At 35.1% G+C, this 18,659-nt stretch overlaps 1 protein-coding gene across 13 annotated transcripts in view; it reads left to right on the forward strand.

Moving 5' to 3' along the window:
• The window catches only part of KDM6A (lysine demethylase 6A), a 203,804-nt gene that overhangs the window by 128,606 nt on the left and 56,539 nt on the right, over window positions 1-18,659 (forward strand). For all 13 annotated transcript variants that reach the window (XR_006609506.1, XM_045089484.1, XM_045089481.1 and 10 more), the window contains exons 9-10: window positions 14,001-14,094; window positions 16,918-17,044. Coding sequence is in view for 12 of the 13 variants with exons in the window: in XM_045089484.1 (XP_044945419.1) it covers window positions 14,001-14,094; window positions 16,918-17,044 (221 nt within the window). In the remaining variant the exon portion in view is untranslated. The remainder of the gene's footprint in view (window positions 1-14,000; window positions 14,095-16,917; window positions 17,045-18,659) is intronic.

Genomic DNA, 18,659 nt, shown 5'->3' on the forward strand with positions numbered 1-18,659 from the left:
ATATCACATTTTCTTGATCTTTTTTTTTTTTTAAGATTTTTATTTATTTGAGAGAGGGAGTACAAGAAGGGGAAAGGGCATGGAGAAGGAGACTCCTCACTGAGCAGGGAGCTCGTGGGGTCCAGTCCCAGGACCCCAGGATCATGAACTGACCCAAATGCAGATGCTTAACTAACTGAGCCACCTAGGCGCACTTTTCTTGATCCATCTTTTGACAGATACTTAAACGTTGTTTCCATACCTTCGCTGTTGTCTGTAATGCTGCATTGCACACGGGAATACAGATATCTCTTTGAGATGTGGTTTTGAGATCTGTTTTCAGATACGGTTTTCTTTCCTTTGAAAATATACAGACAAGTGGAATTGCTGGATGATATGGTACGTCTGTTTAGGTACAGATAATTTTAATGGGTTGCCATCTCCCACACATCTTTTCTTACTAGATCTAAAAATCAGATTCTCAGGTTTCTGTGTATATTATCATACCTTCTCTAAATAAAGTTAATTTTGTTCCTCCATATAACGTCATCTGTCCAAGTAAATATATTAAGAATTATTCTTGGAAAGTTATATCAGTTATTTTTTAATGTTTTTATTTAAATTCCAGTTAGTCAGCATACAGTGTGATATTAGTTTCAGAGTACGATATAGTGATTCAACACTTCCCATTCATTACCCAGTGCCCATCACAACAGATGCACTCCTTAATCCCCATACCTATTTAGCCTATTCCCTCGACCTTCCTTCTGGTAACTATCAGTTTGTTTTCTAAGGTTAAGTCTGTTTCTTGGTTTGCCTTTGCTCTTTTGTTTCTTAAATTCCACATATGAGTGAAATCATCTGGTGTTTGGCTTTTTCTGACTCACTTATTTCACTTAGCATAATACTCTCTAGCTCCATCCACATCATAGCAAATGGCAAGATTTCGTTGTCTTTTATGGCTGAATAATATTCCATTATACACACACACACACACCCACGCACACATCTGCTTCATTCATCAGTTGATGCACACTTGGGCTGTTTTGATAATTCGGCTATTATAGATAATGTTGCTATAAACACAGGGGCGCATGTATCCCTTTGAATTAGTTGTATTCTTTGGGTCAGTACCCAGTAGTGCAATTACTAGATCATAGGGTAGTTCTATTTTTAACTTCCTGAGGAACTTCCATACTGTTTTCCAGTGTCTGCACCAGTTTGCATATCCGCCACCAGTACAAGAGGTTTCCTGTTTAACCACATCCTTACCAATACCTGTTGTTTCTTGTGTTGCTGATTTTAGCCATTCTGACAGGTTTGAGGTGATACTGTAGTTTTGATTTGCATTTCCCTGATGATGAGTGATGCTGAGCATCTTTTCGTGTGTCTTTTGGCTACTTACATGTCTTCATTGGAAAAGTTTCTATTCATGTCTTCTGCCCATTTTTTAATTGGATTATTTGTGTTTAGGGTGGCTATGGTATAAGATCTTTATATAGTTTGCATATTAACCCTTTACCAGATATGTCCTTTGCAAGTATCTTCTCCCATTCTGTAGGTTGCCTTATAGTTTTGATGATTGTTTCCTTTGCTGTGCAGAGCTTTTTGTTTTGCTGCAGTCCCAATAGCTCATTTTTACTTTTCTTTCCCTTGCGTCAGGAGACCTATCTAGAAAAAAGTTGCTATGGCTGATGTCAAAGAAATTACTGCCTGTGCTTTCTTCAAGGACTTTTATGGTTTCAGATCTCACTTTTAGGTCTTTAATCCACTTTGAGTTTATTTTTATATATGATGAAAGAGAATGATCCTAGTTCCTTTTTTTTTTTTTGCATGTTGTTCAGTTTTCCCAGTTCCATTTGTTGAAGAGACTGTTTTTTTTTCCCAGTGGCTATTGTTTCCTGCTTTGTTGAAGATTAATTGGCCATGTAACTGGTCCATTTCTGGGTTTTCTGTTCTGTTCTGTTCTATTAATCTGTGTGTCTGTTTTTGTCCCAGTACTATAGTGTTTTGATTATTGCAGCTTTGTAATATATCTTGAAGTCTATAATTGTGATGCCTTCAGCTTTTCTTTTCTTTTTTTTTTAAGCTGTTTTTTTTTTTTTATAAGATTTTATTTATTTATTTGACAGAACGAGAGAGAGATCACAAGCAGGCAGAGAGGCAGGCAGAGAGAAAGGGAGGGCAGGCCCCCTGCTGAGCAGAGAGCCCGATGTGGGGCTCGATCCCAGGACCCCGAGATCATGACCTGAGCTGAAGGCAGAGGCTTAACTTACTGAGCCACCCAGGTGCCCCAGCTTTTCTTTTTCAAGGTTGCTCTGGTTATTCAGGGTCTTTTGTGGTTCCATGCAAATGTTAGGATTGTTTGTTCTAGCTCTGTAAAAATGGTGCTGGCGTTTTGATAGGGATTGCTTTAATTGTGTGCATTGCTTTGCGTGGTATAGGCATTTTAACAATTTTTGTTCTTCCAGTACATGAGCATGGAATGTCTTCCCATTTCTTTGTGTCATCTTCGGTTTCTTTGCTGTTTTATAGTTTTCATAGTACAGGTCTTTCACTTCTTTGGTTAGGTTTATACCTAGGTATCTTGCTTTGGGTGCAGACGTAAGTGGGATTGATTCCTTAATTTCTCTTTCTGCTGCTTCGTTGTTCAAATGATTTGTTTGCTGTATAGAAATGAAACAGATTTCTGTACATTGATTTTGTTATCCTGTAACTTTACTGAATTTGTTTATCAATTCTGGCAGTTTTTTTGTGGATTCTTTCAGGTTTCCTATACATCAGGTAATCTGCAAATAGCGAATGTTTGACTTCTTCCTTGCCAATTGGGATACCTTTGTTTTTGTTGTCTGGTTCCTGTGAGTAGGACTTCCAGTCTGTGTTGAATGAAAGTGGTGAGAGTGGACATACCTGTCTTATTCTAATTATAGAAATAAAGCTCTTAGTTTTTCCCCATTTAGTATGATATTAAGTGTGAGTTTTTTTTTTTTTTTTCATGTATGGCCTTCGTTATAGTGAGGTATTCCTCTAAACCTGCTTTTTAGAGATGTTTTTTTTTTAAAAAAATCATGAGTGGATGTTGTGCTTTATCAAATGCTTTTTCTGTGTCTTTTGAAGTGATCCTGTAGTTCTTTCGTATTCTCTTGTTAGTTGATGTTATCCCGTTGATTGATTTGCAAATATTGAACCACCCTTCCAACCCAGGAATAAATCCCACTTGATCTTGGTGAATGATTTTTTTTAATGTATTGTTGAATTTGGGTTGCTAGTGTTTTGTTGAGGATTTTTGCATCTGTTTTCATCGGAAATATTGGCCTGTATTTCTGTTTTTTGTGTGTGTCTTCATCTGATTTTGGTATCTGGGTAATGCTGCCCTCATAGAATGAATGTGGAAGATTTCCTTCCTTTTCTTTTCTTTCTTTCTTTGGGGGGTGGGGGATTGTTTGAGGAGAATAGGTATTAACTCTTTAAATGTTTGGTAGAATTCACCTATAAAAGCCATCTGGTTCTGGACCTTTGTTTTTTGGGAGTTTTTTGATTATTTATTCTGTTTCTTTGCCAGTTATCAGTCTTTTTTTTCTGTTCCTGTTTTTAGTTTTGGTAATTTATGTTTCTAGGAATTTATCCATTTCTTCTAGGTTGTCCAGTTTGTTGGCATATAGTTTTTCATTATAATAGTCTTAAAATTGTTTGTATTTCTATGGTGTTGGTTGTTATTTTACCTGCCTCATTTGTGTTTTTATTTGGGTCCTTTTTCTTTTCTTTTTGATAAGTCTGAGTAGAGGTGTATTAATTTTATCTGTTTTTTTTTTTTTTTCCAAGAACCAGCTCCTCGTTTCATTGATTTTTGTTGTGTTTCTCATTTCTGTATCATTTATTTTTGCTCTTATCTTTATTATTTCCTTCCATCTACTGGCTTTAGGCTTCATTTGTGGTTCTTTTTATAGGTCCTTTAGGTGTAAGGTTAGGTTGTTTGAGACTTTTCTTGCTTCATGAAGTAGGTCTGTATTGTTGTATACTTCCCTCTTAGAACCCACTTTTGCTGCATTCCAAGGGTTTTGGACCTTTGTGTTTTATTTTCATTTGCTTCCATTTTTTTTTTTTTTTTTAAATTTCTTTGATTTCCTGGTTGACCCATCCGTTGTTTAGTATCAGGTTATTTAACCTCCGTATATTGCTGGCCTTTGCAGATTTTTTCCCGTGATTGACTTCTAGTTTGATAGTGTTAGGGTCAGAAAAAGGGTATGGTATGATTTTGATCTTCTTGATTTTGTTGTGTCCTGTTTTGTGGCATAATATGTAATCTATTCTGGAAAATGTCCCATGTGCACTTGAAAAGAATGTATATTCTGCTGTTTTAGGATGGAAGGTTTGGAATGTATCTGTTAAATCCATCTTGTACCATGGTTTCCTTTTTGTTTTTCTCTTCAGTTGATCTGGTCATTGATACAAGTGTGGTGTTAAGTCCCCTACTATTATCGTATTATTATGGATTAGTTCTTTTCTGTTTATTATTGTGTTATGTATTTGGGTGCTCCCATGTTGGGTGCATAAATATTTATAATTTATTTTCTTTTTGGATTGTCCCCTTTATTATTATAAAGTGTCTCTCTTTGCCTCTCATTACAGTCTTTGTTTTAAAGTCTAGTTTATTTGATATAAGTATTGCTAGGCAGGCTTTCTTTTGACAGCCATTTGCGTGATAAATGTTTTTCCATCCCCTTACTTTCAGTCTGCCTGTGTCTTTAGGTCTAAAACCAGTTTCTTCTAGGCAGCATATAGACAGATCTTGTTTTTTTAAGCCATTCTTTTACCCTTTGTCTTTTGATTGGGCCGTTTATTCCATTTTCATTCAAAGTAATTATTGATATGTGTTTATTGCCAGTTTATTACTTGTGTTGTGGTTGTTACTAGAGATTTTCTCTGATCCTTATGATTCTTTCATGGTTTTCTGGTTTTCCTTAGTGATTTAGTGACTTACTTGGATTTCTTTCTCTTAGTTCTTTGCATATCTATTATTCTTTGATTTGTAGTTACCGCTGGGTTGTATATTACATCATCTGCTTATAGTAGTGTCTATTAACTTGATGGCTGTTTAAGTTTGAACCTTTTCTTTACTCCTGTTCTCCCCATGTTTTAGGTATATGTTGTTATTTTATATCCTTTTATTTTGTGTGTTCTTTGACTGATTTTTTTTTTAACAGAAATACTCATTTTTACTGCTTTTGTGTTTCCTACTTTCATACTGTAACTTTTGGTTTTTCTTTTCCACTCACAGAGTCCCCATTTAGTATTTTTTGCTGGGCTGGCTTAGTGGTCACAAACTCTTTTAGTTTTTGTTTGTCTGTGAAACTCTTCATCTCTCCTTCTATTCTGAACGTTAGCCTTGCTAGATGAGTATTCTTGACTGCACATTTTTCCTACTCAGTGCTTTGAATATATCCTACCAGTCCTTTTTGGCTTGGAGAGTTTTCTGCTGAAAAATGAGCTGATAGCCTTATGGGTTTTCTGTTACAAGTAACTGTCTTCTTTTGTCTTGCTGCTTTTAAATTTTTTTCCTTATTACTGCACTTTGTCAGTTTAGTTACATTTTTTGGTGTGAGTCTGCTTTTGTTGACTTTAATGGGACTTCTCTGTGCTTCCTGGATCTGGATAGCTGTTTCCTTCCCCAGGTAAGGTGAAGTTTTCAACTATTATTTCTTCATATAAGTTTCCTGCCCTCTTTTCTCTCTCTCTGGGACTCCTATGATACAAATGTTACTGTGTTTGATGGAGTCACTGAGTTCCTTAAGTCTTTTCTTGTTTTATATAATTCTTCTTTTTCTTTTTTGTTCAGCTTCATCGCTTTCCTTTACTTTGTTTTTTCGGACATTAATTTATTCCTTTATGTCTTCCAGCCTGCTGTTCATTGCATCAAGCATGTTTCTAATCTCACTTACTGTACTCTGCATCTTCGATTCTTTTATAACTCCTTTATTTATGTGGTAGGGGTCTCACTGATGTTTTCCATTCTTTCTCAAGTTCAGGTGAGTATCTTTATGATCACTGATTTAAGGTCTCCATCAGTTCTGTTACTTATATCAGTTTTGCCTACATCTCTGGCCATGTGCATGTCCTTATCTTGTTCTTTCATTTGGGATAAATTGCTGTCTTATTTTGTCTAAGTCCATGCCACCTTCTCTGTATTAGAAAAGCCAGTTATGTCTCCTGCACCTGAAAGTAATGGCCTTATGAAGGAGAGGTCATGTAGTGCCCCAGAGTTTCGTGCTTCAGGGAGTGTGTCTGGTGTGTGCTATAGGCACTGTGCTCTTGCGTTCTGGCTGCTCTAACCTTCAGGCCAGTTATCTGCAGAGATTCTTTTTGCCAGTCCACGGCAGTTTTGGTCCCTGGCCTGAATGTGGCAAGTTTTAACTAGTGCTCCAGTTTGCTTGTGAAATGAGACCTGTCATCACCTCCACTGGAACTGAGACCCTACAGAACTTTCTTGTCGGGACCTGTGGTGTGGAGAGGGGTTTGTTTTGGTCTTTTGGGGGGAGGCGTCCATGGTGCTGGGACTGAGGTAAGCTGACTGAGAAGGGACAGTTCCACCAGAATGGAGGTGGGGCAGGGTGGGGCTGAGTGTTAAGTTATTTAGGCAGCCAATATCTGAATTGCATTGGTTCCTGCTGGTAGTGGCTCTGCTCTTTTCCTGAGTGGTAGGGGAGTGAAATGGTGCCAGCCAGAAGCCTTGTTTCCAGAGATGTCTCTCCCCAGAATGCTGCCTCTCATGGGCATGCTCTGAGAAGAGTAGATCTCCCTGTTGTGTGTGCCAGGCACTCTTCAGATCATTGTTTCCATGCTCTATGTCTCTGGGTTGTTTGCCTACCTTTTCTCCAAAAGCAGCCTCGATAAGCTCTGGACTCTCCCAGAGCCCAGCCCAGTGCAGCCCACTGATACTTTAAACTCTGGGTTTAAGCCCCTCAGTTGCAAGATACCATGAAATTCAGCTCCTCTCATTTTCCAAGCCAGTGGCATTGGGGAAATTTTTCCTTATGCTTTCCCGTGTGCCCCTCTCACTCTCTCACCCTTTTTCCTGACCACAGCTGTACCCACTCTGCAGCAGCCATTATCTGTTTCTCCCTTAAACCACATCTTCACATTTTTCTGCCTTCAGTGTTACCTTGTCTGTACCTCTTTAGTTGTGGTTTTTTTCTGCCAGTCTTCAGGTTGATATCTGGGGCATTTAAGATGATTTGATAGTTACATATTTGTTCATGGGAAGAGGTGCGCCAAGAGTCCTCCTACTTTGCGGCCATCTTTGAGGGAAGTCCTCTATCAGTTATTTAATTTACCTCTCCCATTTATTAGCTGAGACTCTAGAACCACTTTTTTGTAATAGTAGTAGTAGTAGTAGTAGTAGTAGTAGTAGTAATTGGCCTTTTCCTTGAATTTAATGAAATAACTTGAACAGTTTGCCATCTGAATTCTTAATTAGCCTTTAAAGATGAAAGATACAGAATTTTCTCTTTTAATTTTTTTATTAAAGCATTACTTAATTTTTTAATAGATAACCCAAAATGAAAGTGCTTGAAAGAATACACAGTGAAGTAGCCTCCTCATTCCTTTTCTGTAACAGCCTATTCTCCTCCCCAGACTTTTTCTTTCCCCTCCCCATTTCATATCTTTTCAGAGAAATCCATGTATGTATAAGCAAATCCATTTATGTGTTTGCATGTATATTCATTTTTCTTAATTTTATTGAAACATTAGCCAATTATGTGTGTTCTCACTTGACCTTACATAAATTAAGTTAGTATTATATTTTGGAAATCATTCCATATCAGTGCATGTAGAGCTGTATTACGTCTCTTTGCATAAATGCACTGTAACTAATTTAATTATTTTTCCCTTGAGGGATAGTTAAAATATTGTCATGAATAACACTGTTTATAAGAATCATTATTTTCATTTTGAACCTTCCCTTCTAACTGTCCAGCTTTAGTTTATTACCAAAACACTGTAGATTGATTTCCCTTATATGCATTATAGAAATACAAAAATTCTGAAGAAAGAGAAGTTCCAGTTGATATTTAAAGATGCAGTAAGTATGCCATGAATATGTAGGGTCAAGAATGATTCAATGCAAGGAAATCTGTTACTAAAACAAAAATCAGTGTAAGGAAAATTTTTTTTTAAAAAAGAAGTTAATAGTGTGAAAAGGAAAGCAAACAGTAGACCTAATTAATAGGTCAAAACTTTAGTTCTCTGAAAAAATTAAGAATAGATAATCTACTGGGTAACTTGATCAAGGGAATAAAAGAGAAAGCACACAAAATAATGTAACCATGAAAACAGAAGAAATTAGAGCTATAATACGAGACTACTAAACAGACCTCTGTGAAAATGAATTAAAAATTTAATGACATGGACTACTTCCCAGGGAAATACAGATTAGCAAAATTGACCTCATTAGAAAATTATAAAAAGTCAGTTTCTATAAAAGAAATAGGGAAAATTAAGTAATGCCCTACAGAAAGCACCGTGGCCAGATGGTTTTACAGGGGAATTCTACCAAGCCTTTAAAGACCTAATAATTCTAATACTTTATACATGTTCCAGAGCTATGGAAATGAAAAACTTCTCTCTCTCTCCTTTCTCTTTATTAAAGGGGGGAAGTTGCTAGCAGCTTTTAATCTTACTTGAGAGACATTTGTGTTTGGTAATAGAGTCCTTTCTGCACTTGATGATTCTGTAGCATATTTCAAAAATATAAAGGAAACAAAATCCCTGATTCTAAAAACTAACTATAAACCACAGTGCTTTCATATCTTCTTTCTTTAAATTGTAAAATATATGTGACATAAATTTTACCATTTTAGCCATTTTTAAGTTCATTGTATCATTAAGTACATTCACATTGTGGAACCATCACTACCATTCATCTGCAGAGTTTTTTCATCATCCCAGACTGAACCCATTAAACAGTAAGTTCTCATTTCTCCTTCCACCCAGCCCCTCGCAATCAACTAGTCTACATTCTGCTTCTGTGAATTTAACTAGCTCATGTAAGTGGAATCATATTGTCTTTTTGTGCCAGGCATATTTCATTTAGCATCTTATCTTTAGGTTTGTACATGTTGTAGCATGTATGAGAACTTAACTCTTTTTTTTTTTTTTAAGATTTTATTTATTTATTTGACAGAGATCACAAGTAGGCAGAGAGAGAGAGGAGGAAGTAGGCTCCCCGCAGAGCAGAGAGCCGGATGTGGGGCTCGATCCCAGGACCCTGGGATCATGACCTGAGCCGAAGGCAGAGGCTTTAACCCACTGAGCCACCCAGGCGCCCTGAGAACTTAACTCTTCTTTAAGGCTTAATAATATTTCATTGTTGTATGTACACACTACATTTTGTTTATCCATTCATCTATTGGTGGACACTTGTGTGGCTTCCACCTTTTGGCTATTGAACATGAGTGTGCAAATATCTGTTTGAATCCCTGCTTATAATTCCTTTTGATGTGTAACTAGAAGTGAAATTACTGGAATTTTATGATAATTCTATGTTTAATTTTTTGAGGAACCATAATATTGTTTTTCCCCATTTCTCTATTTGAAGCAAGTGTACCTGATAAAAATAGTACAAAAGGGAAGCAATATATATGGGCCAATATCAGTAATAAATATTGGTGTAAAAGTACTAAGTAGAAATTTAGCAAACAAAATTATTACCTCATTGAGTCAGCTTGAGGGGATGGGGTTTCTAATCAACAACTCTGTTACAAGTTTAGAAACCAATTATAATAATGAAATATAAGATATAGAATAAAATGTTTAGCTCATACTGAAATGAATAATTCTGTATTATAAATGCTTTAAGAAAATGAATATAAATGAATTTATATTACATATTTATATTTGAATTTATTTATATTCATTTATAAATGAATTATGATAGTACAAATTGTGAATATAAATGGCAAATAAATGGAAGAAAGGGGACACTTTTTTTTTTACTTATGGAGAATTTCAGTCAATGAATGAAGAAAGATGACTATCTCTCACAAGGTGGTACTTAACTAATTTCCAAGGGACAGTCTTCAAAGTAACTAGCCAGTACTTTTTATGTGTCGAGGTGCTGAAAATTAAAAGCAGAGGATCTGTCCCAGATTGGAGGAGAATAAGGAGACATGCAACCTGAACATAGTATGGGATCTTGGATTATCTCTTGGACAGTTGGTGAAATTGGAATAAATTATGTAGGTTAATAGTGTTGTATCAGTGTTAAATTCTGTCAGTCTTTTCATGTATTTTGAAGCTCTTTTATTGTTACTCTTACGTCCTGTTGCTCTTTATGAAATATTTTTTTTTTATCCCTGGTAATAATCTTTGCCTTGAAGCCTGCTTAATCTGATCTGAATCTGGTCACCTCAGCTTTCTAATGCTTAGTTGTTTGCATGGTATCGTTTTCATCCTTTTATTTCAACCTTCTTGTGTGTTTATATGTAAAGCGCATCTCTTATGGTATATTTTTGGGTCTTTTCTAAATCTTTTCTGGACATCTTTTTAGTTTGGAATGTCTAGTCCGTTATATTTAACTTGGCTGTCATTCTTGTTGTGTATCCTTTGTATTTTGTTGTTTTTCTCTGGCGCTTTTCAAAGGTCTTTTTCCATTTGGTTTTTAAGAATTTGACTATGAATTGCCCAGGAATTGTTTCTTTCTTTCGTTTTTTTAATTTTATTTATTTGACAGAGAGAAATCACAAGTAGGCAGACAGGCAGGCAGAGAGAGAGGGAGAAGCAGGCTCCCTGCTGAGCAGAGAGCCTTATGCGAGGCTCTATCCCAGGACCCTGAGATCATGACCTGAGCTGAGGGCAGAGGCTTAACACACTGGGCCACCCTGTTTCTTTCTTTATACTTACACTACTTATGGTTTTCTTAGTCTTTTAGACATGGGATTTGATATTTTTCATCAGTCTGGAAGGTCTTAGCCATTATATTATATCTTTTCTGCTCCATTCTTTTTCCCTTCTTGGATTCCGGTTACATGTATGGTAGACTGTTATTGCCTCATTTATCTTTGGATGGCTTTTATTTTTAAGTCTCCAATCTGCTCTTCAGTTTCTGTTCTATCCAGTGATATTTTTTTTGAATTTTGGATGTTTTTCAGTTTTTAGAAACCATTTTTTAGAAAAATTTTTATTATGATTACCAGAATTTTATTTATATTTACTTTTTATTCAGTTTTTAGAATATTTTTGTTTCTTTCCATGCTTTAATTTCTTACCCATTCACTCATTATGATCATATTTTTCTTATTGTCCATGAATTGTTAAAGTGGCTGCCTTAAAATTATTTACAGATTTCATCATCTAATTTCATAGTTGATTTTCATTAGTTTCCTTTTCTTTTGAATGTGCGTAAAATCTTCCTGATTCTTTATAAATCTGGTAATTTTACCCTGGGGCTGTCATGAATAATACATTTTGGAGTGACTTTGTTTTATTTTTCTGAAGATTGATGTTTTTGTTTTATATTAGCCAGTTAATTTTGATCATGGCACACTAAATGTGGTCACCCCTGTAGCTGACAGGGGCTGAAATCTCGGTTTAGTTCTTTTAGACTGCTGGACATGTTCATGCATAGTTCAGCAGTCAGTAAGAGATTAGGCAGAGTTTAACCACAGAATTTGGAGTCTCTTTCGTTTATTCTCTCCTTCCTAGGATTTCTCCCCTCACGTCCATCTCTTGTCATAGCTTCAAAGTGATTCTTCAGACTAGTGAGATTCCTCATTTCTTTTGAGTTCTAGCCAGCCAGGCACCAGTTAAGTCCTGCTCTCAGGTGAAAATCCTAGTAAAAGGGGGGTTACTCATCCACTACCATAACCTTTTCTTAAGGGTTAATGTTTCTGGTTTCCCTCTGGGCTTTCTGATAGTTGGCTTATATTTTATCCAGAGCTGAAAACTGCCTGTGGAACAGCTTCTCCAACATTACCAGAGGCAAAACTTAAAAACACCTTTAAAGATAAACTCATGTTGCTTTTTGTATGCCATATGTAATCCTGCATATTGTTCTAGTGTAAGCATCCATCGTATTTTGTGTTTTCACTCCTAGTGACATAGACCTAGGTTGACTCCAGTTCCTGATACTATCAACAGTACCATTTAGAGCATTACCTGTGGAAATGTTTCTTTTGTATGTGTGTCCCAAGAGTGAGCTTGCTGGATTGTAGTGTGTTTGCATACCTAATTTCATGAATCAGTCCCCTTCCAGCCGGGCATGAGTGTTTTCCTTTGCTCACATCCCCAAAAGACTTGGATTACCCAACTTACTTATGTTTGCCAATCTGATGAGTGGGTGATAGTATTTCATTTAAACTTACATTTTCTGATTTCTGGAGTTACATGCTTGTTCACATGTTTTTCACCTTTATGTGTTGGTTTTTGTGTTCATTGCCTATTTTTCCACCTTGTGTTTCAAATCAGATCTTTATTTTTCCTTAGGATTTGTATTGTTTTGGCCATGCCAAAGAACTTCTTTCCCATCTCAAAGAAATACTCTCCTACATTTTTTTTTCTCATATGGTTCTGAACTGCCTGTATATGATAAGAGGTAGAAGTCTAACTCGATGTTTCTCGGTGTGATGCAACCAGTTTTTAAAATATTTTTTATTATTATTATTGTTTGTGTTTGGAAGTATGTTTTAGCATACCACTCAAAGGAATTGAGTTGGGTAACTTGTTCCTTACCTTGTATTAATTGCCTAAACAACTTTTTGGGATCAGATTAATATTTAGGAGAACGAATTTAATTGATGAGTAAAAGTTTAAGTAGTAGCTTCTGTTACTCTCATTGGCTAGTTCTTTCTGATCTTTTCTATGTTGACATACTGTATACATGTAGCACCTTACTTGTTTCTCCAGCTGTTTGCTTACCTCATTTGATCCTTAGAACAACTCCAGATGGAAAGATTGGGTATTAGCTCTGTTTTATGGATGTTGAGTCATAGTTTCAGTGATTTGCCTGAGGCTCTTACAGCTGGTTTTGTATTTCTGCCTATGGTTTTTGTTTGTTGTTGTTGTTGTTTTTATTTAGAAAGATTTTACTTATTTGGGAGAGTGAGTGAGTGAGAGGGAGAGAGAGCACAAGCCAGCTGTGGGGGAGCTACAGGGAGAGGGAGAAGCAGACTTCCTGCTGAGCAAGGGAAGCCAGTGTGGGACTGGATCCCCAGTCATGACCTGAGCCAAAGGCAGACACTTAGCGGAGCCACCCAGGAGCCCCTATACCTATGTTTTGTTGAGAAGAATTTGTTTGCCAGGCAGCTGTGGAGTATTGCTGATAATGAATAAAAGCCACCTCAATCCATTTTTCTGCTGAGTATGTTTTAAAGGTAATATTTATGAGGTTTTCTTTTGTTAGCTTACCCCCTTTTCCCCCCCTTCTCCTTTTTCTTGGAGAAACAGTCTTAAGCTTTATGGCTGTAACAATAATGGGTTTCTTTCCCATTAGTACTTTTGGTGGGAAGGGGCTGAGGGTAAATGGTTTCATTTAGAGATTTGCCTATGGAACCTTTAAATATTGTGAATGCTGTTACTCTCTAAGTATGGGAAATTTGGTATCTTTAAAATCATACATATTATAATTTTTTTCCTTAGGATATATACCAGTATCCTTTAAACTTAGGTTTTAACTACTTTTGCATTTAGATTTTTTAAAGCATTTTTGGTGTATACTCTTTTTTATTAAGTTCCTTGGGAACTTGGTGTTTCTAGGTAAACGGATTATGCACTTGGAGGTAGAATATTTCTCTCGCTTCATCAGTGTTATGAAATAAAGGTGAAATTATTTGTTATTAAATAAGTTGATGATTTTAACAATGGAGATGAAGCACATTCTTAAAATTAGGGCATCTTTTAATACTTTGTCAGGATTATGTAGTAAATCTTTTTTTAAAATATTATGCAGTAAATACTAATATATGAGCTGATTCTTCAAAGATACCAATTTTATTTTTCTTTAAAAATCTTTTTTCTGCTTTTTTTAGAGGAAGTATCATTCTGCAAAGGAAGCTTACGAACAACTTTTGCAGACGGAAAACCTTTCTGCACAAGTAAAGGCAACTGTCTTACAACAGTTAGGTATGTAATAGTGTACATTTAGTGTATTATCAGTTTTTCTCTTTATGATTTTTACGTGTCAGAGATGGCAAATATATGACTCCTATATTCTATTCTTTTTCCTTCTTTTACCCAGAGTTGATAGAATTAATCTGAACTGAGCATATTTCCACCTTCTGCCAAGCATTGTCCATCTCATTTCAGTTCTTCAGTGAAGCTAGTCCTTTTAAATTCTCAGAAATTATTCTCTAGTACTTAACCTGTGGGTGAAGGAAGTTGAATACTTCTTTGTGCTACATATGCTTAGTACTAAAGTCACTTGGTGGTTGGTGAGCTTGCTTTCATAGCTCTGTCAATAAGATTAACTGAAACATTTCATTTAAAAGTTGTGGAATATCTAACAGTATAGTGTTTTTGTACACATGTAGTATTCTAGTCTATTGTTAAAGATGAAGAAATGTAGCCATTTGGTTGTAATATGTTACTGTGACCAAGACAATAGTGATTGAGTTCCCTACATTAGTTTTGTTATATAGGTATTGAGTCATATTTCCTTTATGTATTTGTTATTTGGGTTTTCCCCCCAGCTTTTGTTTATTTGTTTTTGGTCTGGGCAAATAATTTATTCTTAATTTTTAACCAATGTGTAGTAATATGAATATTTTCATAAATGTGACTATTCTTACATAGTTTTAAAATCATTTAAGCCCAGATTTTATCACTGATCTTCATGATATTGGTACATATCATATGATTAATTATACAAACTGAGCACATTGCCTTAATATAAAACTTTCATTTTTAGTTTTGTTTTTAATTTAATCTCTGGTTAGAATTTTACTTGAGTTATCCATACTTTCAAAAATTGTGGAATTACTTGAATATTTTTTTAGTAAGCTTACAGATCATGTTTGAGTATTGTGAATTTGTATCTTTAAATTAAAACAAGTTTATCCCTCTCTGTCCCCCCTCCATTTGCATGCGTGCTGGCTCTCTCTCAAATAAATAAATGAAATCTTTAAAAAAATTTACAACAAGCTTACTAGTAAAGAAGTTTTTTGTGTTCTTAAGTAAAAAGAACAAAGTAATGCCTTTGGCATAAGGCTGCTTACTCATTCAGCTAATATTTGAATATGAACTTTTTTTTAATCCACTCTATAAGTTTTTATGCATTTTAGATGCTGTGAAGAAAATGTCAATAGCAAAAATGCATACACATTCTAAATTTAGGAAATAAATTGAAATAGTTTTGGATTATGTTTGAATCACCTGTCCTCTTTAGCGTTGGCTTACTATATTTCAGAGTGTAAGTATAATAAACTTCATGCTTTTGAAAGGAAAAAACACTTCTCCTAATTAAGTCTAACTTATGCCTACACATCAGTCCTTCTGCTTGCTTGTCATTACTGCTTAAGCAGCTCCTTTCAGAGCTTCTTTCTCTAGGTTCCATTCTTAATAGTAATAGGGGATAACAAAGAACAGATGAGCAAACGTAAACGTGTGATTGACATGTATTTCCATAAAACATAGTAACTCAATCTCCTTGAAATACCTTTTGGAGCACAGCAACTGTAATAAAGGTCAGAAAATAAGGGTCCTTATTTGTTATATGTAATACAGACTATACATGAAGAATAGAGCTGATTTCATGCACTTGAATTGATCTACAACTGAAGTATGATTTCCCCAGCAAATTAAACCAAATTATTCCTGTGTATCTCAAAGGTTTTAGAATACAGTCAGTATTCCATGATCCAATCTTTTGATTGCTTACATAGCCCTTTCCTTTTCTTTCCCTCTTCCCTCTTCCATACTATAAAAATTGTGCATATTTAAGGTGTACAACATGATACACGTATACATAGTAAAATGAATAGTTTTGGCAAATTAATCAAGAGATTCATTTCCTCACATGGTTACCATTTGATTTTGTGTTGTGGGAACACCCAAAACCTATTCTCTTAGCAAATCTCCTATATATATATTATAGTATTATTAACTATAGTCATTCTGCTATACATTACTCTCTAGACTTACTCATCCTACATAACTGCAATTTCGTACCCTTAGACCAGTATCTCCCCATTTCCCCTACCTCCCCATTCCTGGTAACCACCATCCTACTATCTGCTTCTGTGTATTCAGTTTTTTGAGATTCTCCGTATAATTTGAGATTATGCACTATCTAAACTTATTTATTAAACATTTGTGGTACACATTTTATACCATTTTTATTTACACCATTTGAATACACTTTTCTTAGCCTTGGGTTTTGTTTTGTTTTGTTTTTTAATTGTTGAATGCTTTATAGTTCTTATTTTAGATAAGTTGTGAACATATGTGGCCAGTGCCAGTGAGGTAGGGTTATATGTGTATGTTGTACTCTGAGATTGAGTAGTATCATATTTACTGTTTTTGAAATAAATATTGGGTTAATAGACTGTTTTGGAGAGTCTTAAAATGTACATAAAGTTTTACATAGAGCACTGAATAAGATCGAACATCTTTATATTCTGTGTTTCATAACTTGGATTTTTTCAAATACCAAAAGTAGAAAAGAGGAACTGTAGTTGAATCTACTAAGTGTTAAATCAGTGCTTAATATCGTTTCAGTTTCTTGGGATAAAGTTCTTTATAGGTTTGACTATATCTTCCTGTGAGAAACAGACTTCCTTATGATCAGAATTAGCAGTTCTAAGTTTTGGGGAATGTGTATGCCAAACTAAATGAATAAATTGACTGAAAAAAGAGTATTTTTACTTACATGTTTTCTGCTTGGTATTCTTAAAAAATTGAAGATCAATTAAGTCATTTAGATAAATACTTTTTAATCATTTGCTATAGGTTGGATGCATCACACTGTGGATCTTCTGGGAGATAAAGCCACCAAGGAAAGCTATGCTATTCAATATCTCCAAAAGTCCTTGGAAGCAGATCCTAATTCTGGCCAGTCCTGGTATTTCCTCGGAAGGTGAGACTATACTTGAGTTTTGCTTTTGTTTATTCCAGCTAAGAGATTTGAATTATGAGCTAAAAGGTTTGTTTACATTTATAACCTGGTCAGTGTGTTATCCTTTTTAAATATATTATCACAAAGATTTCTGGAAGTTAAAGAAAACTTCGGAATGTGATAGTTTTCTCACAGTATAATCTGGTCTGCTGGGACATTTCTTATTTTCCTTGTTAGATTTTCATTTGTCTTGAATTATTGTTGGTTTTTAAAAAGTCTTATTAGATAATAGTTCTTCATTCTAGTATTTAAGTACACTTTCTTTTGAATTCTAGTAATTTTTTTTTAATGTGTCAAACAGAACAGAATTAATTTCTTATTCTTCTGGTGACTACCAGTAGCCAATGGGACCTTCCTATTTATAATTTTAGATAGTGATATATAGATTAGAATGGACATAATTTGATTAATGTAGGTCTCAAATCAGTTCTGCTTGACATCCCACAGTGAGAAAGTGGATATATTATTAGCGGTTTTGTTGGAAAGGAGAAGTGACATATAATGAAAATAGTTTTCTATACGTCTACAACCTTTTCTCTATACTTTAAATGCCAAAATTACTGATTATTTGAAATATACCTTTTGAATATGTATCTGATAGATTTATATTTTTGGGCCATTATTAGATTGTATTTTGGTTCCTAACTGGTTTTAGCTTTTGTGGTATGGTGGAAAGATCAGTGTACTAGATGTTGAGAGACTTGGATTCAAGTCTTGGTTAGGCTACTATATGAGGAATCATGGATGGTACAGTTAAACTTTTTGATGCTTCAATTTTCTTTTAACTTATTAAAGAAGAGGATTATGTTAGATCGTTGGTTTTCATAGGGGACTATTTTGTCCCATAGAGGGAAATTTATAATGTGTGGAGATACTTGGTTATCACGGTTATGGGGAATGCTACAGACATCTAGTGGGACAGCCCTCTAGAACAAAAAATTTACCTCACCCAAAATGTCAGTAGTGACGAGGTTAAGAAACCCTGGTTATAGATTATCTGTTAGGTACCTACTCACCCTAAAGGTTTCAATTTTGTGATTTCTTTTGAAATTATCCCATTTTGTTTTAATTTAGCTCTTTGAATTTTCCATATAATCATGTTAAGTTTTAGCATTCTGTATGGTTTCATTTTTCCTTTAAATTTAGAAAAGTATATTTCTATGAGATGGAGTAATATTAAGTTTTTTAAAAAAATATTTGATAAGTCACTAATAATGTACAGTAAGAGTTGGCAGAATTTTTAGCAGAATTGTTCTAATGCCTTCCCAGGCCTATAAAATCATCTAATTTGGGTTGCTCACTAGTAAAGCTTGAGAGTCCAAATTTTGTCTTTCTCTCTCACTGAAGATATTTGGGAGCAGAAGCTGGATCTTAGCATCTTTGTATATTCTCACCTAGCAAAGTGGCTATACAATAAATGGAATAAATGAACTGACTGAACACCATTTGCATTTGGAGTTGGTACCATTGCTAGTGTTAGTGTTGTGCAGTGGGAGGCTTCATACAGAGACTGGAAAGGAGATTCAGTACTGGGAAGTAGGGGCTGCCTGGTCATGGCCTCTAGTGTTAACATTTA

The sequence above is a fragment of the Mustela putorius genome, unplaced genomic scaffold, assembly GCF_011764305.1.
Source record: "Mustela putorius furo isolate JIRA1106 unplaced genomic scaffold, ASM1176430v1.1 tig00003836_pilon_pilon_pilon, whole genome shotgun sequence".
Classification (NCBI taxonomy): Eukaryota; Metazoa; Chordata; class Mammalia; order Carnivora; family Mustelidae; genus Mustela; species Mustela putorius.